The following is a 26298-nucleotide window of genomic DNA, read 5'->3' as shown; positions in this document are numbered from 1 at the left end:
CCAGTGATCAGTGTGTCATTGGACATGGCTGATCACGTCGTAAAAGGCCGCTGTGTTTGACCTTTTACCACATCACCGGGTGCAGAGATCACCGGGTGCGTGCCCCCGGGGGCACGCCGGAGAGTGTGTCCTAGGAGGACGTCATATGACAGCCTCCCAGAACTGGCCGGCCGCAGTGCAGCCGTCATCTGGCTACCTGCAGTCGGCAACTGGTTAATCCTTGTGCTGCTAGCATTAGTAAATAAATAGGAAGGTGTATCATATTTACCTGCTTGCAACTTTTTGTTTTACATTTCTTCAGTTACTTTCTGGTTTCTGACCTAGCCCAAAATGATGTCATACGTCCAGGAGTCTTGAGGAGGGGCTTTCTCAGCTAAGCCCACCCTTCTGTCTGCGTGCCTAAGCTAAGGGAAGATAGATTCCAGGAAGTAAATGCTACATGAATCATCTGTCCATAAGGTGGTCATGACTAGAAATGCTCGGGGGGTTCAAAGTGATTTCTGAACAAAATAAAGCATGGATGAATGGGGGGAGTTTGCTTGGAATTTTAAAAATGGATTGAATAGTGTTTTCAGATGGTGGTGCTCAGGTGCAGAGTAGTTCCCCTTTAAGGTGGAGAAGATTTGTATATCAGCCTGCTATGGTGCAGTAGAGTACCTGACCAAAATATAAGAAGGGGGCCACCGACTCATGGGGCCCCGCTGCTTCATTCATGAAAAGCCAGAATTTCTATGGACCAATGATCCCCATACAAAATCTTACAGCTATCCAGAGTTATTAGAACAAGGGTGCAAGTGTGATCCAAGGCTGCCCCCTGATGGACAGCTTCAAGACTGCAGCAACTGTACACATTGTTTTGGGGCTTACGCTTAAACCTGAAGCATTGCTCTGCGGAGAACCATGGTTGTCCAAGAGTGGAGTGCGGTGGGGTGGAGGAGACGATGGACCATTTCTTGGTTCAGTGCCCCTTCAATATAGAAGTCTAAAAGCGGGTGGGTGGAGCTCTGGGTATCCCTTTCCTTTCCTGCTTGAGTTACGCGGAGTGGTCTTACGTAGCCTTTCAGACTCACCGGGACTTTGATTTTGAGACACTTTTTCTAGTTAGCTTAGTAGTCCGTTACTACACGTGGAATGCACGGTGTCAGGTTTCCTCCTGTCGAGGTGGCGGTGAAGAACATTCTGGGTGAGGTTGGGAAGATTCGGGGTCTTGAGAAGGACAGGTGGGGGCCGGGAGCCTGGACAAAGGCGTGGAGGAATGTCAGGTCCCCGTAGCTGCTGTCAGTTTCTGGGGCGTGGCTTCTCTTTCTGTCCTTTCACGTCTCCTAGATTTTTGTAAGATCAGATTTTTGAAAAAAGGCTGCATGCATGGGATCAATGTTTCATCGTTTCTTAGCCTGGGGGGGGGGGGGGGGGGGGTTAGGTGAAGGTCGGGTTTGCTGAGATACAATATAAAGATGATAATAATAGTAAAATATGATTGGTTCTGTTTGTTTTTCCCGGCAAAAAAAAAGCCGTTTCCTGTTTTCTATGCTGAAGTAAACTATTTTTGTTTAATTATATATATTTATTTTGTTTATTCTGTATATATGTAAATATGTTTTTTATTATGTTGTTTGTTTGTAAGATTTTTATTAAACAGAAATTTACAGTTAAAGTGATTGTAAAGCTTTTTTTTTATAATTTGAAACAGCAAACAATGTTATATTTACCTTCTCTGTGCAATGGTATTCCACAGAGCAGCCCCAATCCTCCTGTTCTGGGGTCCCCCGTCAGCACTCTTCTTAGTATGCCACCATAGAAAGCCACTTCCTATGGTGGCACACGTGCGGGCCCGATTCTGAGCCAGTCTGTGTGAGTCCATTGACACACACTGCACTGCTCGGCACTGCCCCCATGCACTCAGGAATTGAATGACAGCAGTAGGAGCCAATGGCCTGGTATTTGGTAGTAATATAGGGGTCAGAAGGTGTGGCAGGGCACATGATAGAGGAAACACTTCCAGAAGTGTTGAATGCCGAAAACCTATTCAGAGGCTGCAGTGCTGGAATTGCAGCATCTGAGGCTGGTGTTGTACCTCCATTGTGCCTGACCTTGTCAGCAGCAGTATGGATCCTCTTCCTACACCTCTGTGTTATTTCTGCAACAAGACTGCTAGGGGTTGACAAAAGGGGGAGAATCCAGGCATGGCCAGTGGAACTGGGACAGTTGGCAAGTAGGGAAGCAGTGCATGCAACTTTGTTTGGCTGCGTTTAGCAGCCCCATTGAGTAGAGGTTGCCATAACGCAGGGGTGTCAAACTGGCGGCCCTCCAGCTGTTACGAAACTACAAGTCCCATCATGCATCTGCCTTTGGGAGTCATGTTTGTAACTGTCAATCTTGCAATGCCTCATGGGACTTGTAGTTTGTCAACAGCTGGAGGGCTGCCAGTTTAACACCTGTGACATAACGCATAGCAAAAGTGTAAGGGAGGGCTTATGATGGGGAAGAGCCCTCCATGGCAGAAGCCAACCTATTACCAGGGCCTGTGTTGGTGGACTTATTTGTTTCAGACGGGTCAAGCCTTCCAAACACAAGTCTATGGGGATGCAAACCACACCTGAAGCAGCCAACCTGACAGCACCCCCCCCCCCCCCAATGAACACAGTGAGTGATTGGTACCTATCACTCATTGTGTTCAGTAAAGAAAGGAAGGAGCTGGTAAATGTTACATATTTACCAGACACTTCCCTCAGTCTCCATCCTAAAGGATCCTATTGTGTCCTTGCAGTTGCTGATAGAAAGAAGAGGAGGGAAGCCGGCAACTCTGTGGGGGGTAGAGGCACACAAGGGGGCCTGGGCAGCCGAGGGAAACATATGGTGCAAAGGGAGGGTAATGGGTGCATCATGGGACAATTACTGGAACTGATCCCCTCTGTAGCTCTCTCTGCAGCAGCTGAAAGACAGTGGGAGAGGAGAAGCCAGCTTTCAGCTGCTGCAGAGCAAGCCATACAGGGGATCGGTTCCAGTAATTGCCCCCCCTCCCCATGCAGTGCAGATCACCCTCCCTGCCCACATCTGATTCAGTCAGCTGCCTTGACCCCCCTGCTGGCCTGGGCCCCGTACAGGAGGACTGGTGGTAGCCCCTTATCCACAGCCCTGTAAGCAGGTGACCAGCAACTGTCAATGAATTCAAAGCATTCCAAACTGATGCCATGGACACAAGCCCCTGTGAGCCTCGCTATCCACATTTCAGGCTCATAGAAACTTTATTTCAAGCAGAAAACACATTAAGGGGACAAGAAGCAAATATGAGAAGGTATGGGAACTTTCTATTAGCTACAGGCGCTAATGTTCCTCAGATGGTAGTGTGGTGCCATCTAGTGGCAATATATAAGAATACAGGCCCTGGAAAGGCCATGGTATCTCTGGGGGACCTGTGTGGTCTGAGATCAGTGTTGTGATCATATGATATGATGTGAGTTTCTCTGCTGTGATGCATGCTGCTGCAGGTACAGCTTCGGGGCTATTATTGATTTAAATCTCTGTAGCACCTGGAGTGGAGAAAGCAGGACCTTTAGATGCAGAAAGTTGAATCTGCTTAGATTTTTCCTCCTCTGCTCCCTCCAAACACACTCTACAATCTCTTTTAGATCTACTGTCAGCTGCATCAGCCTGTCTGGTTGGCTAGATTAAATAGGTTGTATGGTCAGATGGTAAGGCTGGCCATACACTATAAAATCCGATTTACAGTGGGGAAAATAATGATTTGATCCCCTGCAGACGGTGTAAATTTGCCCACTTACAAAGCAATGAAGGGCCTAGAGTTTTTATCATAGATGTATAAATGATAGAGACAGAATATCAACCAAAAATCCAGAAGAAACACATGTGATACAAATGTTATAAATGGAGTTGCAGTTCAGTGAGTAAAATAAGTATTTGATCCCCGAGGAAAACATGACCCAGTACTTGGTAGAGGAACCCTTGTTGGCCATCACAGAGCTAGGATGTTTCTTGTGATTGGTTCCCAGGTTTGCACACATCTCAGGAGGGATTTTGGTGGTTTGCACACATCTCAGGAGGGATTTTGGTGGTTTGCACACATCTCAGGAGGGATTTTGGTGGTTTGCACACATCTCAGGAGGGATTTTGGTGGTTTGCACACATCTCAGGAGGGAGTTTGGTGGTTTGCACACATCTCAGGAAGGATTTTGGTGGTTTGCACACATCTCAGGAAGGATTTTGGTGGTTTGCACACATCTCAGGAAGGATTTTGGTGGTTTGCACACAACTCAGGAAGGATTTTGGTGGTTTGCACACATCTCAGGAAGGATTTTGGTGGTTTGCACACATCTCAGGAGGGATTTTGGTGGTTTGCACACATCTCAGGAGGGATTTTGGTGGTTTGCACACATCTCAGGAGGGATTTTGGTGGTTTGCACACATCTCAGGAAGGATTTTGGTGGTTTGCACACATCTCAGGAGGGATTTTGGTGGTTTGCACACATCTCAGGAGGGATTTTGGTGGTTTGCACACATCTCAGGAGGGATTTTGGTGGTTTGCACACATCTCAGGAAGGATTTTGGTGGTTTGCACACATCTCAGGAAGGATTTTGGTGGTTTGCACACATCTCAGGAGGGATTTTGGTGGTTTGCACACATCTCAGGAGGTATTTTGGTGGTTTGCACACATCTCAGGAGGGATTTTGGTGGTTTGCACACATCTCAGGAAGGATGTTGGTGGTTTGCACACATCTCAGGAGGGATTTTGGTGGTTTGCACACATCTCAGGGGGGATTTTGGTGGTTTGCACACATCTCAGGAGGGATTTTGGTGGTTTGCACACATCTCAGTAAGGATTTTGGTGGTTTGCACACATCTCGGGAGGGATTTTGGTGGTTTGCACACATCTCAGTAAGGATTTTGGTGGTTTGCACACATCTCGGGAGGGATTTTGGTGGTTTGCACACATCTCGGGAGGGATTTTGGTGGTTTGCACACATCTCGGGAGGGATTTTGGTGGTTTGCACACATCTCGGGAGGGATTTTGGTGGTTTGCACACATCACAGGAGGGATTTTGGTGGTTTGCACACATCTCAGGAGGGATTTTGGTGGTTTGCACACATCTCAGGAGGGATTTTGGTGGTTTGCACACATCTCGGGAGGGATTTTGGTGGTTTGCACACATCACAGGAGGGATTTTGGTGGTTTGCACACATCTCAGGAAGGATTTTGGTGGTTTGCACACATCTCAGGAAGGATTTTGGTGGTTTGCACACATCTCAGGAAGGATTTTGGTGGTTTGCACACAACTCAGGAAGGATTTTGGTGGTTTGCACACATCTCAGGAGGGAGTTTGGTGGTTTGCACACATCTCAGGAGGGATTTTGGTGGTTTGCACACATCTCAGGAGGGATTTTGGTGGTTTGCACACATCTCAGGAAGGATTTTGGTGGTTTGCACACATCTCAGGGGGGATTTTGGTGGTTTGCACACATCTCAGGAAGGATTTTGGTGGTTTGCACACATCTCAGGAGGGATTTTGGTGGTTTGCACACATCTCAGGGGGGATTTTGGTGATTTGCACACATCTCAGGAGGGATTTTGGTGGTTTGCACACATCTCAGGAGGGATTTTGGTGGTTTGCACACATCTCGGGAGGGATTTTGGTGGTTTGCACACATCACAGGAGGGATTTTGGTGGTTTGCACACATCTCAGGAGGGATTTTGGTGGTTTGCACACATCTCGGGAGGGATTTTGGTGGTTTGCACACATCTCGGGAGAGATTTTGGTGGTTTGCACACATCTCAGGAGGGATTTTGGTGGTTTGCACACATCTCGGGAGGGATTTTGGTGGTTTGCACACATCTCGGGAGGGATTTTGGTGGTTTGCACACATCTCGGGAGGGATTTTGGTGGTTTGCACACATCACAGGAGGGATTTTGGTGGTTTGCACACATCTCGGGAGGGATTTTGGTGGTTTGCACACATCTCAGGAGGGATTTTGGTGGTTTGCACACATCTCAGGAAGGATTTTGGTGGTTTGCACACATCTCGGGAGGGATTTTGGTGGTTTGCACACATCTCAGGAGGGATTTTGGTGGTTTGCACACATCTCAGGAGGGATTTTGGTGGTTTGCACACATATCAGGAAGGATTTTGGTCCACTCTTCTTTACAGATCTTCTCTAAATCCTTAAGGTTTTTTGGCTGTCACTTGGCAATGCGAAGTTTCAGCTCCCTCCATACATTTTCTATAGGATTAAGGTCTGTTTGTTTTCCTTTGGGATAAAAGTTTTACATCTATAAAAGCTGAGCATTGTAAACATCCCTGAAAGTAGTAAATGGTTTGTCTCAGCACTCTTAACTGATAGATTTACAGGACAGGTCTTTTGTTATGGACTTACTAGCTAGATCACCAGGTGAAAACAGAAGAAGTCTAAAAAAAGAAAAATGGATGCAGCCATCACAATCTAAGAATATAATAAAATGTTTGCTTTTGGGTGTATTTAACACAAGGCAAACAAGACACTTGCCTAGGGTGGCATTTTTCAGGGGGGCAGCGCATCCCCTCAGGGGACAAACGCGCCATGGGAACCAGGTGGGATCCAAGAGAGACTGGGGGCTGCTTGATGGTGTGTGTGGAGCCTGAGTCCAGGGATGTCCAGAGCTTTGAAGATGAGTGTCTTTCTCTATATTGCTGGGGGTGGGTAGGGGTAGTGGAAGGCTTTCCCGAGTGGGGGGGCAGATGATTTTTGTGTTGCCTAGGACAGCACGGAACCTAAATACACCACTGGCTGTAGTAAGGGCACCAGTAAATGTTGTGTTACCGCTGTGAGCAGGGCTGGAATCACCTGGAGCTGGGGCCAATCTTGGAATCGATTGTCGATGGTAGATAGTAGGGATGTGGGCCCCTTCATCGGGTCATGTGACTCACATCGGCTACAGGGACTGAATATAAAGGGGAGCCAGGAACTGAATCAACCCCCAGACAGCTAACCCTATACTGCCTGGTTAGTCCCGGGAGCTGGGAATTATACCGACCCCCCGGACAGTTAGCCCCATATTACCTGGTTAATATTAAAAAGTGTAATAGTTGATCAAATGAATAAATTATTACACAATGTTATGAGAGTTGCCGAAAACAAATTCTGATAAAGTAAAATTACATAGAACCAAAACAGAAAACTAAAAGGAGAAAAACCAAAAGGAAAAGGGAAAGACACGAAGAGAAACAATTATAGCATCCCAAAATAGTGTGGACTTCAAGGTCCTCATTCAGCCCATCGGGGGACATACAACCAAGCTTAGAAATCCAGGTTTCCCTCCTGCACAAAAGTGGAAACCTCTCGATCTCAGTCAGGGAACCTTCCGGTATGTATTCAACAGCTACGACTTTGAGGGAGTTTATGTCCTTATTGTGGTGGGAAGCAAAATGTCGGGGGGACACTGGGGTGGTCTTTTCCTTCCTTAATGAGCCTACGATGTTCCTCAATGTGCTTTTGAAGGGTTTGAATTCTGCAACCCACATAAAACAAAACTGCAAGGACACTGTAATACAGAGATGACATACTGGGTGGAACAGGTGATAATGGTCTGATAGTATAACAATGTCCAAGATTGTCAACAAAATTGGTCCACCCATGCTGAATGAATTGGCATGTCGAACAGCTACGCTTTTTGTGCTGGAAAATTCCAATTCTGTTGTCAAAGTGGGATCTAATGTCAGTGCATTTATTATTAATTGAACCATTCATTTTACTGGGAGACAGGGGAGGACTGATCATTTGGGAGCTCAGGCACTGCCCGAGGGCCTGGGGTCATTAGTGGGCTCAGGCACTGCCCATGAGATGCCCCTGGTACCTGCCATAGGCTTTTTTGGGTGTGGTTTGAGTGTGGGTGAGGACACAGGGGCCCCATGATCCCCTATTGCCCGGGGGCTCCATGAGTTGTCAGTCCGCCGCTGCTGGGAGCAATCCGGTTATTTAATGTTCTCGCTCTTCAAACGGTGTCCTGGGGACTGTGGGTAAGTAGGGGACTAACTTGGGCTCTGATTGTAAAATGTGCCAAGGTTTTCTCATAATGTAACAAATGTCTCTAAAATCACTATAAAATCCTGTGACAAACCTCCCATTGGATGGGTTGTGTGCTGATGGTTCCTTGGATGAAGGAGACCCAATAGGACCATCTAGAATGCTTGTGAAGGCTTCTGACAATAGACCATCCAGATAGCCCTTCTCCCTGAACTTCTCCATCAAGATGTGACTCTGGGAGACATAATCCTCAGTTTTGTAAAAGTTCCTTCTAGTTCTGTAGAATTGTCCCCTAGCTATCTTATTCTTCCATAAGGGGTGATGGCAGCTTGTGTAGAACAGGTATTAATTACCTCCTGTAGGTTTACAGTCATTTTTGGTGATAATTTGGTCCTTCTTATGTGCAAGTTCCAGATAAAAAACAAAAAAGATACTATTGGGGTCAATGACATGGGTAAAATTCAGCCTTAAAGAGGAACTCCACCCAAAAGGGGAAGTTCTGCATTAAGGACTGCTCCCCCGCTCCCCATTAAGGATTGGCACCTTTGGGGAGCAGGTACCCGAATTTGACAGGCACCTGCTCCCACTTCTAGTCCGATCACCAAGGCGATCGGAAACGGAAGGTGTCCTCCCTCCCTGTAGTGTTTTGGGACACGTGACAGGTCCCAGAAGACTACAGGACCATTCATGAAGTGCAGAGCTACTTGTGCATGCGCAGTGGGTACCTGGCTGGGAAGCCGCAAGCTATCACAGCCGGGTGCCCACACTGAAGGTGCCGGCCTCCTGGAATCCAGGATGGCCAGTGAAACGGGCTGCGGGGAACATACCACGAGACCGAGGGACAGGTAAGTGGCTGTTTTTTAAAAGTCAGCAGCTACAGTTTTTGTAGCTGCTGACTTTTTTTTTTTTTTGATGGGTTGAGTGGAACTCCGCTTTAATTCATTAGCATTTCAAGAAACAAAATCGAGGAAAGCTTCAGTGGTACCATCCCAGATTAAAAGCACATTGTCATTGTATCCACCATAAAAAAAAATGATGTCTGGAGAAGGGATTATGGTCCCAGATGGACATTTCCTCCCAGAGCCCCATGGTGATATTCACATAAGGTGAGAAACCAGCACCCATAGCCGTTCCCTTAATTTGGAGGTAGGGGAGGTTAAGGAAGGAGAAATAGTTATGCTTGAGGCAAAAACCTGGTTGCATTCAGTAAAAACTGGGCCTGGTGGGAATTCATATTGGGATCTTTGAGAGCTTGTAGCCCAACCTTGTGTGGGATCGATATATAGAGAGCGAGCATCTGGTGACGTTCCCACTTGTAATTCAGTAACAACTCAATTACATGTCCTGAGTCCCAAATAAAAGGACAGAAGCTGGGTTACAATAGGCTGGAGAACAAAAAATATTGAGATAAACCATTGGTGGAACTATTAGTACTCACAATGATAGGTCTCCCAGGTGGGTTGCTGGTGGACTTGTAGACCTTAGGCAGGTGGTAATAAGGAGCAGCAGCAAAAATTGCTTTTCCCTCTTCTTGGGCACCCCTTCTCTATGAGCTTCTTCCACCAGATTCTATAGAGCTGGCTGAAAACAGGGAGTGGATCGTCCATGAGGATACTATAGGTGTTTGAATCAGATAATAGTCTATGTGATTCACTGAGGGAATCCCCCTATTTTGGATCACTAAGCTACCCCCCTGGTCCACTTGTTCAATAATGATTTTTGCATTATATTCTTATGGTATGTGGCTGCTTAGGTTACTTTATAATGGGCAGCACAGTGGCTAAATAGTTAGCACTTCCGCCTGGCAGTACTCGGGTCGTTGGTTCGAATCCCAACCATGGCACCTCCTGCCTGGAGTTTGCATGTTCTCCCTGTGCCTGCGTGGGTTTCCTCCGGGTACTCTGGTTTCCTCCCACACTCCAAAGACATGCCGATAGGTTAATTGGATCCTGTCTAAATTGGCTGTTGTATATGAATGGGAGTTAGGGACCTTAGATTGTACGCCCCTTGAGGGTTAGGGACCTTAGATTGTACACCCCTTGAGGGTTAGGGACCTTAGATTGTACACCCCTTGAGGGTTAGGGACCTTAGATTGTACACCCCTTGAGGGTTAGGGACCTTAGATTGTACGCCCCTTGAGGGTTAGGGACCTTAGATTGTACGCCCCTTGAGGGTTAGGGACCTTAGATTGTACGCCCCTTGAGGGTTAGGGACCTTAGATTGTACGCCCCTTGAGGGTTAGGGACTGACGTGAATGTACAATATATATGTAAAGTGCTGTGTAAATTGACGGCGCTATATAAGTACCTGAAATAAATAATAAAGTTGTGACATTTTGGCATATGGCCTGGCGTTCCTTGGACTTTCAGAGTGGAGTAGTCACCCCTACGTTGTTGCAGGACGAGGCGCTCCTTGTTTCGCGGTTCTCTTTAAGAGATGCAGTTAATAACGCACACCAATAACAAAATGAAGACCAGAAATCCTCTTTAAACCCATGTTAGTTTATTCTCCATGTAAAGAAAACCAAAACAAAAAAAATTTGGATTGCAAAAAAACACCAAATCTGTATTTACAAAATCATTCTGAGGTTCTCATGAGATAAACATAACTTAAGCCAAAAAATTATAAATAAAATAAAAACCACAACAATAAATATCAATGAAAAAGGAACTGAACGAGGAATATACAGCAAATATCCCATAACACTGAACGAACGGGGATTTATAGGAGGCAAGCATGGTAGACGACTTCAGATGACTTCCCACAATAGGTTATAGAGAATAGGGGATGCTGGGATTTGTAGTTCCATCAGCAGTGCAGAAAATCCCCTCCCTCTCCTACCAGGAGCTTGTCTATTGGCTCATATTGTCATAAGGTCACGTATCCTTCTGGTGGGATGTTGTCGCCTTTAATCCTATAAGACCGGGCGGTTCCTGCACACTAGACATTAGGCTCACCCCTATGTGTGGAAAATGTTGGCATCTGGAACTCTCAATTTTCTGACCCCATTAAATGAAAGCTGGTCAGTTACGCTAGGTTACCATGCTTTATATAAATCGCCATTGCCCTACTGTGCTGTATTTGGTCTTAAGAAGGCACTGGGCAAAAAGCAGCTGCCCCTGGCCAAGGAGGTGGGCGAGAGCAGCTGCCCCGGGCCAAGGAGGTGGGCGAGAGCAGCTGCCCCGGGCCAAGGAGGTGGGCGAGAGCAGCTGCCCCGGGCCAAGGAGGTGGGCGAGAGCAGCTGCCTGGCCTATGTTGGATGTTCATACTCAACTGTGCCCAAACGGTTTGCAGTAAGTTAACATATAATAGGGTGAGGCCTACAACATTCCTTGCAGGAACCGCCCTTTACCTGTATTCTGTAGTGCCAGCCCAAGTGTGTCATGCTTTAATCCCAAATCGACTTGGCTTTAAAGGGGGATTCCAGCTCCATAGGATAACCCTGTGGCTTGCTCACACTGCTGAGTATTTTTTAAGGGACTTATCTTAGGGCAACAGAAACGCCACTATGAGCAGGAAGTGCCAAGAAGAAAAAAGACAAACCAAACAATAGTGTTCTGGCCAGTGTGAAATAACCTACAGAAGCCAGAGTAAAGTTGTCCAAGGGTGAAGACAGGTCAAGTTCGGACAGAAATTGGTCTCTTGCTGGTCTGCTTCTTTACCCATCATTGACCAGAACAAGCAGAGCAGGCCAATGGCTACACTTTTGTTTCAGGTCAGTGAGGTAGGACTTTGGACGACAGCCTTGAAGGCAAACAAGGCACCAATGGCCCTCTCGTCATGCTGTCCTGACAAGTTTCCTTTTGGTGACCTTACACAACCAGGAAGTCAAGGATCTACAAAACCCTTCGAGACCTGCAAGAAGGGTGGAAGAACTGCTAGTGCAAAAAAAAAAAAAAGTAAACAGCTGTCCTGAGGGCCACGGTTTAGGTCGTCATTGCTTTAGTAGTCTACAGCAAGGAAAAAAAAAAAAAAAAAAACCACAGCAGCACCAAGAACAGTAACACATCTGTATTAAAGCAGACCTTCTCTTCCATGCCGAATGAACCCGACCCCCAAAAAACAAAAACGTCATTAGTAAAAAAAAAATTACTTTGGTCGCCAACGCTTTTGGGTAGCATCATTGTGCCTTCCAGTAGAGCTGTACTATAATAAGTAATGGGCTGGAGCAGACTGACAACTCATGGGGCCCCCGGGCAATAAGGAATCATGGGGCCCCTGTGTCCTTGCCCAAACTCAAAAAAAGCCTATGAAAAAAAAAAAAAAAGTACCAGGGGCATCTCATGGGGCCCCCCTACTGACCCCCGGCCCTCAGGCAGTGCCGGAGTTTCCAAATGGTCAGTCTGCCCCTGGGCTGGAGTAGATCTCAGCGGCTGTTATGCTCCTAGCTGTGACGTGAAGGCGCTGTGATGTCATGGAATCTTTGAAAGGCCAGAGTATTGTTTTGTTTATTTATGGGGGGTTTTTTGGGAGGGGATATTGAGGAGCTTGCAAAAAAAAAAAAAAAAAAAAAAAAAAAAAAAAAAAAAAAAAAAAAAAAAACACAAAAACCCTCCTTCTCCACTGCCTTTCAAACTCTTAGCTCTTCTGGGAGGCACAGTGATGATACCTGGAATCGTTGGGTGGCTGGGAGGAAAAACAAACAAAAAAAGAGCCCTCTCAATGGCATGTAAGGTCCACTTTAAGAAATAAAAAAAAAAAAAAAAAGTCTAGCACCCAAGAAAAAAACCATCCAATGTACACCAAAAATTCTGTTTACAAGAGAACTTGCGGGTCAAAAATAACCATCAACCCATCTTAAAGGATCAACAAACCCAGAACAAAAAGGCACTTGATTTGAAAATAAAACGGGTCACCAATAATATACTTTGTAATACCTTCCCATGCCCCAACAGAATATTCACATCAGCCCGATCTAGCTTTAGCTGCCATCTTGAGTTCCAGAAGGGCCACAACTAACACTTGGCAGCAATATTCCAAGGAGGTACAAAAAAGAAAAAATTAAAAAAAAAAAAAAAAAAAGAGTTCCAGGTTCTGCCAAGTCTCTGAAATGTTTATATATTCGTCCACAAAAAAAAAAGTTCTTGTAGGCCTTAGAGGGAAAGCAGCCCTTTTTGGTGTGTATATCAGATCAAGCCAAGTTCACAATGGGGGGTGATTTGGTTTGTAGGTCCCACTTGAGGATCAAAATTACAGCAACAGTCATAGAAGACGTCTAACAGGGGAAAAAACCACAGTGAACAGCATAGTAATAGTGCGAGTTCAAGGCATGGAAGAAAACCGACCTAAAAAAAATTTAAAAAAAAAAAAAAAAAGGTTCAGTTTCTCCATATATACCTGAGGTATCTATACACACAGTGGCCATGGAAAGATAAAAAAAAAAAAAACAAAGTTTGATCATTTTCAACCATTTAAATTGTTAATCAAGTCAACGAGATGGCAAACGAAAAACTTGTAGAAAAGCCACTTCATATGAAAAAACAAAAATTCAGCCCCGGTAAAACATACAGCAGGGGGCGCTCAAGTATACAGAAATAAAAGTCTCCCAATATATTTGGTCATTTTCCTTTTAACAAGTCTTGGCCTGAAAAAAATAGATATCTATGTCTTGTACATTCCCAGAGATGTGACTTCAGCAGGGACAATTTCCAAAGAAAAAAGGTAGAAAAATAAAGTTTAGTGTTGCTTTGATGGTACAATCACAGCTTGCGTAGGAAGAAGGGTCCGGTATAGGCGTAGGGTCCGGTATAGGCGTAGGGTCCGGTATAGGCGTAGGGTCCGGTATAGGCGTAGGGTCCGGTATAGGCGTAGGGTCCGGTATAGGCGAAGGGTCCGGTATAGGCGAAGGGTCCGGTATAGGCGAAGGGTCCGGTATAGGCGTAGATATCCATATAGAAGAAAGGTAGCAGCTTGTGAGCACTCATTGGAATGCTCCGATTTCCTCCACAGCCCTGGAAAACAAGAAGATCGGTTACTACCAATGTTCAAATAGTACAGAGGAAAGACAAAGCATTGGTCAGCCTGGAATGAGGTGTTCTATGCAGGAGCGGACTGACAACTCATGGGGCCCCCGGGCTAATAGGGGGATCATGGGGCCCCTGTGTCCTTGCCCAAACTCAAAAAAGCCTATGAAAAAGGTACCAGGGGCATCTCATGGGGCCCCCTACTGACCTCGGGCCCTCAGGCAGTGCCCGAGTTTCCAAATGGTCAGTCTGCCCCTGGGCTGGAGTAGATCTCAGCGGCTGTTATGCTCCTAGCTGTGACGTGAAGGCACTGTGATGTCATGGAATCTTTGAAAGGCCAGAGCATTGTTTTGTTTATTTATGGGGTTTTTTTCAAACTCTTAGCTCTTCTGGGAGGCACAGTGATGATACCTGGAATCGTTGGGTGGCTGGGAGGAAAAAAAAAAAAAAAAAAATATGGGCCCTCTCAATGGCATGTAAAAGCCCCTGGTTCTATGCCAATTAGCCCCCTGCAATGTATCACTGGTGGGGTGACCAAGTCAAGTTGAGGCTACTTGGAATTTATGCTGCTTAGCAGCGGTTCAAGCTGTCCACAGGAAGGTTCGAGAACCACCATTATTCACGACAACCTACCCTCCAACTGGCTTATTGAGGATGAGTGACAAGCTGAATCTTGGCACCTTTATCACCAACCGAACAAGGATCTGTAAAAAAAGTTGTATTAAAGAGAACCTGTCTTCCATCCATAATGCAGAGAGCCATGCTATGGACATCTCATGCCGCACAAATACGGCATGAAGGGAAGAGTGGTCTTCTTCCATAGTATGGCTCTCTACATTGTGGATGGATGACAGGTGCCCTTTAATGAGCCTCTTGCCTTTGGCTGTCCAGTGATCCAAGTGTCCACCATATAGGACTCAGTAGAGCCTACATCTGAATGGATGTCATGGGCTACGGCTGATTGGTACCCCTTTAATGAGAGACATTTCCACTTACCCTTTAAGATGCTCCTAAGTGGGCTTTTCATTCGGTCCAAAACCTCGTGATAGCCGTTGATACAACGGAGCATTCTTCACTGTGGGCAGAAAAAAAAGGGTTCTCGTTAGATTGGACAACACACATGGCATCACCACTGATGGTTAAACACGAAGGTAAACCCTTCACTAAACAAAAGGCGACTTTTGCAGACAATTCTTAGAACTTTAAATGCTACTAGTGTATGGCCAAGCTTGAGACTGGTGGCTTCTAATAGGTTCTTGTTGGCTCCTTTTATTTGCAGTCATGGGCACCCGAATTCTACCTTGTCCTCCCCCGCCCAGTTTAAAAAGATCGCCCATTTACTATCCCACCCCAACCCATTAAAATCACCTTTACAGCCCTTCCTCCATTGAGCCGTCACAAATACCCACAGCTTTGGGGTATTGAGGAGTATGTGATTTCCTCCCAGACTGCAATGTATGGGACTAAATCAATCACATGAGGGAGGGGGGTTGACATTACCCCCGTGTAAGCTCTGACACTATCCGACATGGAGCTTACACAGGGTTTGAGGTAATTTGATAGATAAAAACCTTTGGATTTATGGTTTTAGCCTAAGACTTTCAAAACAATGGCACCTTCTATATCTATACCAGTGGTCTCAAAACTGCGGCCCTTTACTTGCCTTAAACCGACCCTTGGGCCGCTATGTCATCCACCGAGACAAACAACGGGGCCTAATTCCTGTTACTGACAACAATGGGGCATGGTTTCTCCCACTGACACCAAAGACAGGGCATTGTTGACTGCCTGTAGATGCCAGGACATTTTCTAATCCTATTGACCACAGTCCCCCAAAGTCTGAAGGACAGTAGACTGGCCCTTCGTTTAGAAAGTTTGCAGACCTCTGATCTATACTGTGACAGGTTCCCTTATGGTCCACTGGGAATCAGGTCCAACTTTTTTTCTAAATGCCGTTTTCCATGCTGGATTGAATCAGGTTGCTTGTTGTAGGGCATGTCTGAAACTAGAAGAACTGGAATGGCTTCTATTCAGCCACAGAACTTGTTGATACATAAAAGTGCATCAATGTATTCCCTGGCACTCGTTGGATTCCCCCCCCCCCCCCATGCTGTGTAGGATGGATCCTGTGCCAACACCACCCAATGGTTGTAGACACACGTCATACGACTCCTTGTTTTAGGCAATCCCTTACGTCACACAAACACGCACACGGCAGGCCTTAGGTCTGTGGTCCAGCAAACCCTGCCATAGGGGAGGTGACCAATTTTGCCAAGCATTGGCAGCTGTTGGTAACCATGAAATTGGTCATATGATAACTGCATACATGTGCCAATGTGGCATCTCTAAAGTCACCTCTTCCATCCCAACTGCCCTCAATCATCATCCCACCACAGGACGCATCTCCATTCCCTCAGCTTGTTCCACTTTACCCTTCGATGAAAGTAGAATCACACATGTACAGAAGCCTCTAACCTTGTCACCTGGACTCATCCCACCTACCATTGGGTTTTACTACTATGGCTGTGGCTATTGCAGGATCTTCACTGCCAACAGTCTGCTCACCAGACACATCAGCATTAAATGTGTCTTGTTGCATAGCAGGGGTCTGCAAACTTTTGAAACAAAAGGACCACTTTATGGTCCTTGAGACTTTAGGGGGGCCAGGCTACAGCTAGTGGAACTAGAAAGTGGCCTGGCATCTAGTGGGAGTAAACAATGCTCTATCTTTGGTGTCAGTGGGAGGAATAGTGCCCCATCATTGGCATCGATGGAGAGAATTCTGCCCCATCAATGGTGTCAGTAGAATGAATTAAGCCCTTTTGTTGGCATCGATGGAGAGAATTCTGCCCCATCAATGGTGTCAGTAGAATGAATTAAGCCCTTTTGTTGGCATCAATGGGAGGAATAGGGCCCCGTCGTTGGCATCAATGGGAGGAATAGGGCCCCGTCATTGGTAGCAGTGGGAGGAATAGGGCCCCGTCATTGGTAGCAGTGGGAGGAATAGGGCCCCGTCATTGGTAGCAGTGGGAGGAATAGGGCCCCGTCATTGGTAGCAGTGGGAGGAATAGGGCCCCGTCATTGGTAGCAGTGGGAGGAATAGGGCCCCGTCATTGGTAGCAGTGGGAGGAATAGGGCCCCGTCATTGGTAGCAGTGGGAGGAATAGGGCCCCGTCATTGGTAGCAGTGGGAGGAATAGGGCCCCGTCATTGGTAGCAGTGGGAGGAATAGGGCCCCGTCATTGGTAGCAGTGGGAGGAATAGGGCCCCGTCATTGGTAGCAGTGGGAGGAATAGGGCCCCGTCATTGGTAGCAGTGGGAGGAATAGGGCCCCGTCATTGGTAGCAGTGGGAGGAATAGGGCCCCGTCATTGGTAGCAGTGGGAGGAATAGGGCCCCGTCATTGGTAGCAGTGGGAGGAATAGGGCCCCGTCATTGGTAGCAGTGGGAGGAATAGGGCCCCGTCATTGGTAGCAGTGGGAGGAATAGGGCCCCGTCATTGGTAGCAGTGGGAGGAATAGGGCCCCGTCATTGGTAGCAGTGGGAGGAATAGGGCCCCGTCATTGGTAGCAGTGGGAGGAATAGGGCCCCGTCATTGGTAGCAGTGGGAGGAATAGGGCCCCGTCATTGGTAGCAGTGGGAGGAATAGGGCCCCGTCATTGGTAGCAGTGGGAGGAATAGGGCCCCGTCACTTGTAGCAGTGGGAGGAATAGGGCCCAGTCACTTGTGTCAGCACCAGGAATTATGCCCCCTTACTGGTGTCAGTGGATGAAAGTGCCCCAATGTCCAGATAAAAGCAAGAAAAGGCCCGCATCTAGATCCCACAGTTGTAGACTGTCGATATGTAAAGCAAAGCAACAGGATCTCCTAAAAGTACACCACCCACAGGCCACTTATGTTACTTTACAAACACTCTCCCACCAATCCTCCCTCTGCTGCCACCATAAGCCCTTCATGAGCTGTGTGTCCAAGCTTACAGAGGGGGGATGGGATCAACTCCCTCTATCATGAGACTATGCCTGGACCTAGCCATAAGCCGTTAGGTGCAAGCACTGCATCATGGGAGGAGGTCACAAGCTCCCCCATACCTGGGACTACCAAGAAACTGGCAAGGCTGGTATCACAGTGAAGAGTATAAAGTGGTCAGGCTCCCAAGTCCTCCAAGTTTAATAATCTTATGAACTTTTGTACACCTGTAAGTCTTACAAGCCAGCGGCACAATATATAAAAAGGAATATAAATAAATTCACATAAACTAGGGGAAGAAAAAACCGATGAAGTTACCTTCCATAGTAGAAGTAGATGCCTGACTGAGAGGCATGTTGGGGTTTCTGTATGATGGTCCAGCAGCTGTAGGTTGTTCATAGGGTTTCAGGACGTTCCAATGAGGGTCCATCTCGTACGGATGAGACACTCTGTTGGGTAATTGCGGGTTTATGGACTTGGGTGGAATTTCCGCACTAATAACACTGACCTGGCCGGGTTGAAGTCTCTTGGCCACCTCTGCATTCAAGTAAGCAGTAGAGACAGAGGCTGGCATACTGTGCTTTACTCTTTTGGTGTAGGGTTCACCATGTTCTGGATGAGCCATTCCAGGCCGATTAAACGGGTGCTCTCCAGACCACGTCGGCACCATGGGATAGGGACGTTCGGTGGTTACCATTGTATTGCTCCTCTGACTGGTGGAAGGATTCCACAGAGGATTTTTTTGCTCAGGCTGTGGCATTCTTTCCAGAAGGTGTGTGATGCCTTGCAGGTCCGGCTGCATGTGTCTGACATTTCTGGATTGCTGGCTAGTTTGTGGAACAGGATGAGGTTTGTTCTCCTGCTCTACACTTGGTGGATGAACACCTTTGCTGGCCTGTGCAGGTGCCCGTTTTGGCTTTTCGGTCACCTTGGGCTGAGGCACTGGCCGACCCTTTAGCCTAGTTTTCTCCAGGTGTATTGGGGACACATCCACACCTTGTAAGGCTGGAGGACAACCAGTGCGCCTCATTTTCAACACGAGAGTTGGATTTTTCCCCCTGATTCCGGTTTTATGAACATGTTCAAAGTTCTGTTTGTGGGTGAGCCTTTGGTGTATAGACAACACCTCTGGATATAAGGTTTTGAAGGTGCAGTAAGGGCAGGTGCGAAAGGCCAAAAAGGAACGGCTGCCAAACCTGGAAAAGTTTCTGGTAGGTTTAGTACACAAGTCCAGGGGAGCTGGATCAGCCTCTAAAAAAGGTTCCAGACCGGGGCCTCCATTTTGGTCTATTGAGGGTTGCTCCGCCGTAAAACAAGGGTCATCATCCAGGGTTTCTGCACAAGCCAAGGAAATCTCTTCATTTCCATTTATAGGAGGGGTTGGCGTTTTCGGAGGCTGGTAAGGAGTAGCCGTCCTGGCTTCCTCTGGCTTCACTTTCACTCCTTCATTCTTCTCAAGAGTCGCCAATTTTTTTTTCAGGCCCCGTTTTGCATTGACAAGTTTATTGCGCAGAGCAGACAAGCGTTTCGGTGGTTTGGCCATCAGCGGATCCGCTTTGTGATCATTCATGGGTAGCTGGGATGGATGGGTTTCCTGGGGTTGGACAGCAGCAGAAGGTGGCTTCTTAAGCAGCTGTAAGCTCTTACTGATGATCTTCACACGAGCGTTGGAATCTCCGGGTTTGAACTTGTGGTGTCTCTCCAGGTGGTACCTCAAGGAGGTCTTCTGGGCAGCAGTATAGTCGCAAAATTCACATTTGTAAGGCTTTTCACCTAGAAAACAAAAAAGGAGTAGAATTTAAGACTCTGGCTTTGAGAAGCAAAGTTAATTGCAGATTTTTGCATGCTTCTGTTCCTTGATATATTAAATAGACCTTTTCATACAGATCAATTTATTATTTAGCAACTAGGACGACGGGTCAGTGCAGAGACTGTCAGCACAGCATAGCACTCCAGCCACAAAATTCTTTCCCTCAAGCACTGAAAGAAGGTGGTGCTGTCTGAAGGCTCCAGCAAAAGGAGTTAAGATTCCCACCAAACCACTGCACAATACTTGCAGCTGTCTGAGTAAGAGAGACTATCAAGATGGCTATCTGGCCCTCAAATATCTTGGCACCATTAGTGGATACTCTGCGGAAGAAGGTTTTGACCTCGGACCATCACAACGCCAAGCCCAACCCCACTCACAGCGGAGTGCTTCCCCCCCCCCTCAACTTTGCATTAGATATTAGTAGAGGTCTATAGGTAGCCGTGTTCGGATCAGGGGCGGACTGACCATTTGGAAACTTGGGCACTGCCTGAGGGCCTGGGGTCAGTAGGGGGCCCCATGAGATGCCCCTAGTACCTTTTTCATAGGATTTTTTGAGTTTAGGCAAGGACACAGGGGCCCCATGATCCCCTATTGCCCAAGGGCCCTATGAGTTGTCAGTCTGCCCCTGCTCCAGCCCATTACTTATTATGGTACAGCTCTACTGGAAGGCACAATGATGCTACCCAAAAGCGTTGGCGACCAAAGTAATTTTTTTTTTTTTTTGGGTGTGGTTTGAGTGTGGGTGAGGACACAAGGGCCCCATGATGCCCTATTGCCCAGGGGCCCCATGAGTTGTCAGTTCACCCCTGGTAGAAGCCCTCTATAACAGGATACATTCAGTCTATAAAATGTATATTATACAGGGCGCGCTTATTAGAGCCCAACCTCTGTAGCTGTAGGATAAAGGTGCCAGATGGATGGATATCAGGGATGGATGGATGGGAGCAGTAACACTGAGGCAGCTCTTCTTACTGGCTTCCTCTCTTACATTCAGTCCATATCTGCAACGTGTAAACATCCCCCCATGTTGTGTCTCTTTAGATGGGCAACAAGTACAGAAAAATACCTTTTCACCTGCTAGAAATCCAGTCTGCTCCTAATCAGGGGTGGACTGACAACTCATGGGGCCCCCGGGCAATAGGGGATCATGGGGCCCGTGTCCTTGCCCAAACTCAAAAAAGCCTATGAAAAAAAGTACCAGGGGAATCTCATGGGGCCCCCTACTGACCCCGAGCCCTCAGGCAGTGCCCGAATTTCCAAATGGTCAGTCCCCCCCTGCTCCCAATCCAACAGTCCCTTGCCTGCACTGAAATCCCAACCAGTGTTGTCAGCCCCGCCTCTTCTCATGGACCACAAAACACCTCCACTCTTCATACTTTAACAGGTGGAAGGTGTCCTATAGTTCAGCAGGGTCAACAACGCTGGTTGGGATTTTAGTAGCGCCGAGGCAGCGCGTTCCCTCAAACCTCAAGTTAGGACCTCACTGGAGTTCTGGCTGTACAAATGTTTATTTTTCCTAAGGAGACAGAAGCACGCATGCTTTGTGGAGATGTACTGGATGGTTGTCATTTAATTGTGCCCAGGAATACAATGAATGGGTTATAATGGCAGCCTTTGGATAACCCGACCACCACTGTCATTCTTACCGGTGTGTGTCCTGAGATGTATATTGAGGTAATAATTGGAACGGAAACACTTTCTGCAGTAGCTACATTGCCTGGACGCTGGAAGGCCTTTATTTTGGACAACTGTTTGATTGTCTTCATTTTTATCTAAAAAGGAAAAAAATAAATAAATTGTAAAATTAAATACTGCCTTTAGATAACAAAAAATAGAAAATATTTAATGAAGTCAAAAATCGCATATTACTGAGATAATCTATCAAATTAAACCAGACATGATCCTGCATAGCTACTTTTAGTACCCCAATGCTTTATTTTGTATTTACTTAAGATATACTCATTTTTATACAAATTTTGGGGTTTTGGATAGACTAGGGAGGTGGATTAGAACGCCCGTCAGTTTTTATACCGGTCTATAACCCCACTAGGGAGAGTCACCCCCTCTATTTGTCCAGTTTACCATTATTATTGAAAGTGAAAGTAAAAGAAAACCCACATTTTGGGTTGTCCCCAGAAATATAACAGAGGGGAAATCTTCCAATGGGGACACTGGTTTTGGTGACCTGGAGATCCCCAAGAGATTCCCGTAATGCCCTCTCATTTCCTGTTGCGGCTATAGGGCAAACTGACAGGAGTTAAAATTAAACAAAAACCAAAAAAAAATCACGACAGTTTTGCCTAAAGTTCTACTTTAACAAACCAGTAACAAGTGAAACTAATGCAGGCCTTAGACGGGTCGGGAAAAAAAAAAAAAAAAAAAAAAAAGGCCGATTTTCGCACCGTTAGTTGGCCGTTTTTCGGGGTTTTGGCACATTTTTTTTTTTTTTTTTTTAAAAATCGGTAAACTTGGGAAAAAAAAAAAAAAATAAAAAAAATAAAAAAAAAACAAAACAGCCAATTTTGCCAATCGGCCGATCATTTTACCGATAAAAAAAAAATCTGCACATGAGCTGTGACCTGCAAGAAGAAAAAGAAGAATTCCAGTCCGCTATTATACTTGACATGAAAAAGTCTTGCAGTTGCAACAATGTATCTATTTGTATCCAAATAAAAACATCTGTAGCCGAAATGGATACAAATGGATACACTGTTGCAACCGCAATACTTTTTCATGTCAAATATAATAGCGGAGCTCTCTGCAGGGACAGAAGTAATTAAATGCCGGCTGTAGACTCCACGAAAATCGGCCGTTTTTTTTTTTCTCCATTGGTGGTAACGTTGGCCTATTGAATGACCGATTTTTCTTTTAAAAAGGCTGGTTTTCGACCAGTCTATGGCCTGCATTAGTCAGAGAGGGGCACAAAAGAGGTTTTACTGATATGGTGTGAAATCTGCTCTCTTTTAACATGTTTAAAATGGAGTGCAGGTGCTAAAAAAAAAAAAAAAAAATCCAAAATTGAACAAAAAAAGTTATTGAAATACCACTAGGGTGCGCTACACCCCACAAAATGATTCGAAGGAAGGAAAAAGGTAAGGGAGGTTCAGGGAAGTGCTCTTCCAGTTCTGTAAAAGGATTTCACAATTAAAAAGAACAGAGGCTGACATTCTTGATCCTAAAGTTTCTATTACTTTGCATGGGAATGCTATGTTGCTACAGGTGACGTGAACAGTTCCTGTTAGACGTGCTCCATAAATCAGACCCAAAAGCCCTAAAAAAATGTTGTAGATCTCAATCTATGAGAAGAAGGCTAGCACAAAAAAGTTAAAGAACCCAATCTATGACAAGAAAGCCAGCACAAAAGGTTCTAGAACCCAATCTATGACAAGAAGGCCAGCACAAAAGGTTCTAGAACCCAATCTATGGCAAGAAGGCCAGCACAAAAGGTTCTAGAACCCAATCTATGGCAAGAAGGCCAGCACAAAAGGTTCTAGAACCCAATCTATGGCAAGAAGGCCAGCACAAAAGGTTCTAGAACCCAATCTATGGCAAGAAGGCCAGCACAAAAAGTTTTAGAACCCAATCTATGACAAGAAGGCCAGCACAAAAGGTTCTAGAACCCAATCTATGGCAAGAAGGCCAGCACAAAAGGTTCTAGAACCCAATCTATGGCAAGAAGGCCAGCACAAAAGGTTCTAGAACCCAATCTATGACAAGAAGGCCAGCACAAAAGGTTTTAGAACCCAATCTATGACAAGAAGACCACACAAAATGTTCTAGAACTCAATCTATGGCAGTACGTCCAACACCAAAGCAACCAAGAGTCAACATTGCTTACCAGTAGTTGCAGAATCACCACCACCTTCTTCCCATTCGGATACATCTTCCATTTTGATTCCATCAAAATCTTCCAGATCAACTGAAGGGTTAGGAGAGATCCTAGCCAACAGCCCATCATAACTGGCGGAGGACTCTGAGTCACTCCTGTCCTTCTTGTGAACGCGAGAATGTAAGATGAGCTGGTGGTAGGTTTTAAACATTTTTCCACAGCATATGCAGTAGGTTGACTTGTCCCGGTCACCGGGAGTTTTGTTTTTACGCTCAGCGGAAAGAGTCGCCACCAAGCCATTTTTCAGGTAATTTATATCCTGCATTGCAGTGCCCACCTTGGCATGCTCATGCTCAACATTCTCAGGCTTTTCCACATGACCAGGCTGCGTAACTTTCACAGAATTCCAGAACTCTGCAATCTCATCTTTGTCAGAGGACGAGTCAGTTTCCACACTGACTTCAAAGAAAGGTTCCTTCAGTTGACCGTGGCCTAGGGCAACTTTGCCTTTTGTGGCTAGCTGCCACGCCTGGTACGTGTTGAATGGGTCCAGTTCCCCAATCCATTTGCGAGCGGTTTCGGGTTTTTTGGCAGGTGCAGAAGTGGGCTTCAGGTTTAAGAAACTCATGAAGCTATTCTTGGAGGTTTGTACTCCATCCTTGCTATTCACATTTTCTTTAGTGGAGGCAGAATTGGTTGATTTCCCTGCCAACTTTGAGCCCTTAATGTGTATTTTACTGTGCTCCAACAAGGCGTCTTTGTCGGGGAAGTAAAACCCACAGACCATGCATAGTTTATAACAAGAGGTATGGCTTTTGGGGGTCTGCTCTTGTACGGCCTCATTGATTGTCATTGGAGTCTCAGGAACTGGCTGGTGTTTGGCTTTCCCTCCTGCCCGGCTAGAATGAGTCTTTTTGTGATTTTTAAGAAACCATGGCTCTTTGAATCTCCTCCCACAAATATCGCAAGAATATGTGAAGGAGTCTTTGTGCTTTTTCATGTGGGTCTCCAGGTCAGAGGAGTCAACGAACGTTTGACCACATACTTCACAGTCTGAGCCTTTGTTTACATCTTTAACCTCCTCTGCCAAAGACTCTACGCTTCTTCTACGTTTGTCCTGAGGACTGAGGAACTCCGCCTCGATACGGAGAACTGTTGGCTCACACAGCGTCGGTCGATGTTTGGCCAGCACGTGTTTCCCCAGTTCTTCGTGATGTTTGTAGGACTCAGTGCAAAACATGCAGTCGAAGGTTACAGCTCCCTCCGCCGGAAGCAAAAAGCTCTCTTGGAGGGTTTTTTGGGAGAGGAGGTTTCTACGCTTCATGGCCCGGGAAGTACGAGAGCTTTCCATCTGGGAACAAACAGAGCTGCCTATGCCGTCAGGACCAGCTTGGAAATTAGCGAGGGACTGAATTGGCATCTTTTCTGCCAGTTTTAGTGCAGAGCGGGCAAATAGTCCCCGTTTGGATCAGTGCAGAACAAGAAGTCAGGACCATTAAGGGATTTCAAGTAGCACCAAAAAGTAGGTTTTAACAAGAGTAGGCCTCTAGGGCTTGGCTTGGTACACAATGACGACCAGAAGAACTTTGATCAATACCGTTTCCTCTTCAAGTCATATATAATCCATAGCACACCTAGAAGAGAGAAGAGGAAATTAGTAAGAGGTATAGGTCATTGCATTGTTATACAACAAATCTCACACAGCACAGAACCATTGGGCCTTCCTAAGAGCTACATATACTATAAACAACCGCTATTATATCACCAACATCTACATACAACTGGCCAAGGTAGAGATGTGCACACAGGAATCTTTGAAAAACAGTTCCTTTTGTCTAAAGTCAAGGGAGTTTTCTGTGAGCTGCAAGTCATGATTAAGAGTCACAAAAATCACTAAAAAGCTCCCCACCACCCACATTTACATATGTTTACAAGGCTGCTTACCCTCCATGTGTTATGTTAACAAGAGCTTGGGCTGGGCCTTCACTTAGCAATGCTGCTAACTTAGGTGTGAACTCTTCTACACTTCATAGAATACAGCAGAAAGAATAGAAAATGTAATTAAAATGGATACACTGGAACAGTTTGTGTATTCCAAACATTGGAAGGTCCAAATTTTGTCTGGAGGGCAGGAGACTCACTGTCTAGATTGGCTTTTTTCACAAATGCAAATAAGATTAAAAACAAAAAAAAAAACAGAAAAATCTGCACACACAAAAAACTGTGTCTATTGGAAAAGAAATGCTTAGAAATAAATAAAAAAGAAAAACACATTATCATACATATGCATGTATGTATAAAAACAGCATTAAACTGGTTCCTTGCACTTTTAAAAGATGCAATTTAGTCTGAATAGTCAACTGAATAATAAAATAGTAAAAAGAAATGTGTGCAAGTGTATATATATATATATATATATATAAAAATAAACACACACAAATGTTATATATAAATTTTACATTTTAAATTTTATATATAAATAAATATATTATTTATAACAATATCAAGAGAAAAAAAAAGAAAAAAATGTGTGTGTATATATATATATAATAAATAAAAACACACATTATTATACATATGCATGTATGTATAATAACAACATTAAACTGGTTTCTTGTGCTTTTAAAAGATGCAATTTAGTCTGAATAGTCAACTGAATAATAAAATAGTAAAAAGAAATATATATGTGTGTGTGTGTGTATGTATATATATATAT

At 45.6% G+C, this 26298-nt stretch overlaps 1 protein-coding gene across 1 annotated transcript; it reads right to left on the bottom strand.

Annotated features, from left to right (window-relative positions):
- Positions 1-14989: 14989 nt before the first annotated feature.
- Positions 14990-25002, bottom strand: ZNF217 (zinc finger protein 217). Its single transcript, XM_089669175.1, has 4 exons — positions 23592-25002; positions 21400-21525; positions 18262-19716; positions 14990-15054 (listed from the first exon to the last, which is right to left on the bottom strand). Exons 1-4 carry the CDS (start codon positions 25000-25002, stop codon positions 14990-14992), a joined length of 3057 nt encoding a protein of 1018 aa, XP_089525301.1.
- Between the last annotated feature and the right edge of the window lie 1296 nt (positions 25003-26298).

The sequence above is a fragment of the Staurois parvus genome, unplaced genomic scaffold, assembly GCF_062004578.1.
Source record: "Staurois parvus isolate SC_StPar_1 unplaced genomic scaffold, SC_StPar_1.0 ptg000069l, whole genome shotgun sequence".
Taxonomy (NCBI): domain Eukaryota; kingdom Metazoa; phylum Chordata; class Amphibia; order Anura; family Ranidae; genus Staurois; species Staurois parvus.
Note: the sequence above shows the minus strand (reverse complement) of the source record. Positions and strands in the feature narration are given on the sequence as shown.

What these genes read in the sequence shown, in the direction of transcription:
- ZNF217 (XM_089669175.1), bottom strand. Translation starts at nt 25,002, where the DNA reads ATGCCAATTCAGTCCCTCGCTAATTTCCAAGCTGGTCCTGACGGCATA. An exon ending in ACATCTCAGGACACACACCG is followed by an intron (nt 19,717 to 21,399) that starts GTAAGAATGACA and finishes TTTGTTTTCTAG; the next exon opens with GTGAAAAGCCTTACAAATGT. An exon ending in ATCTACTTCTACTATGGAAG is followed by an intron (nt 15,055 to 18,261) that starts GTAACTTCATCG and finishes TTCTGCCCACAG; the next exon opens with TGAAGAATGCTCCGTTGTAT.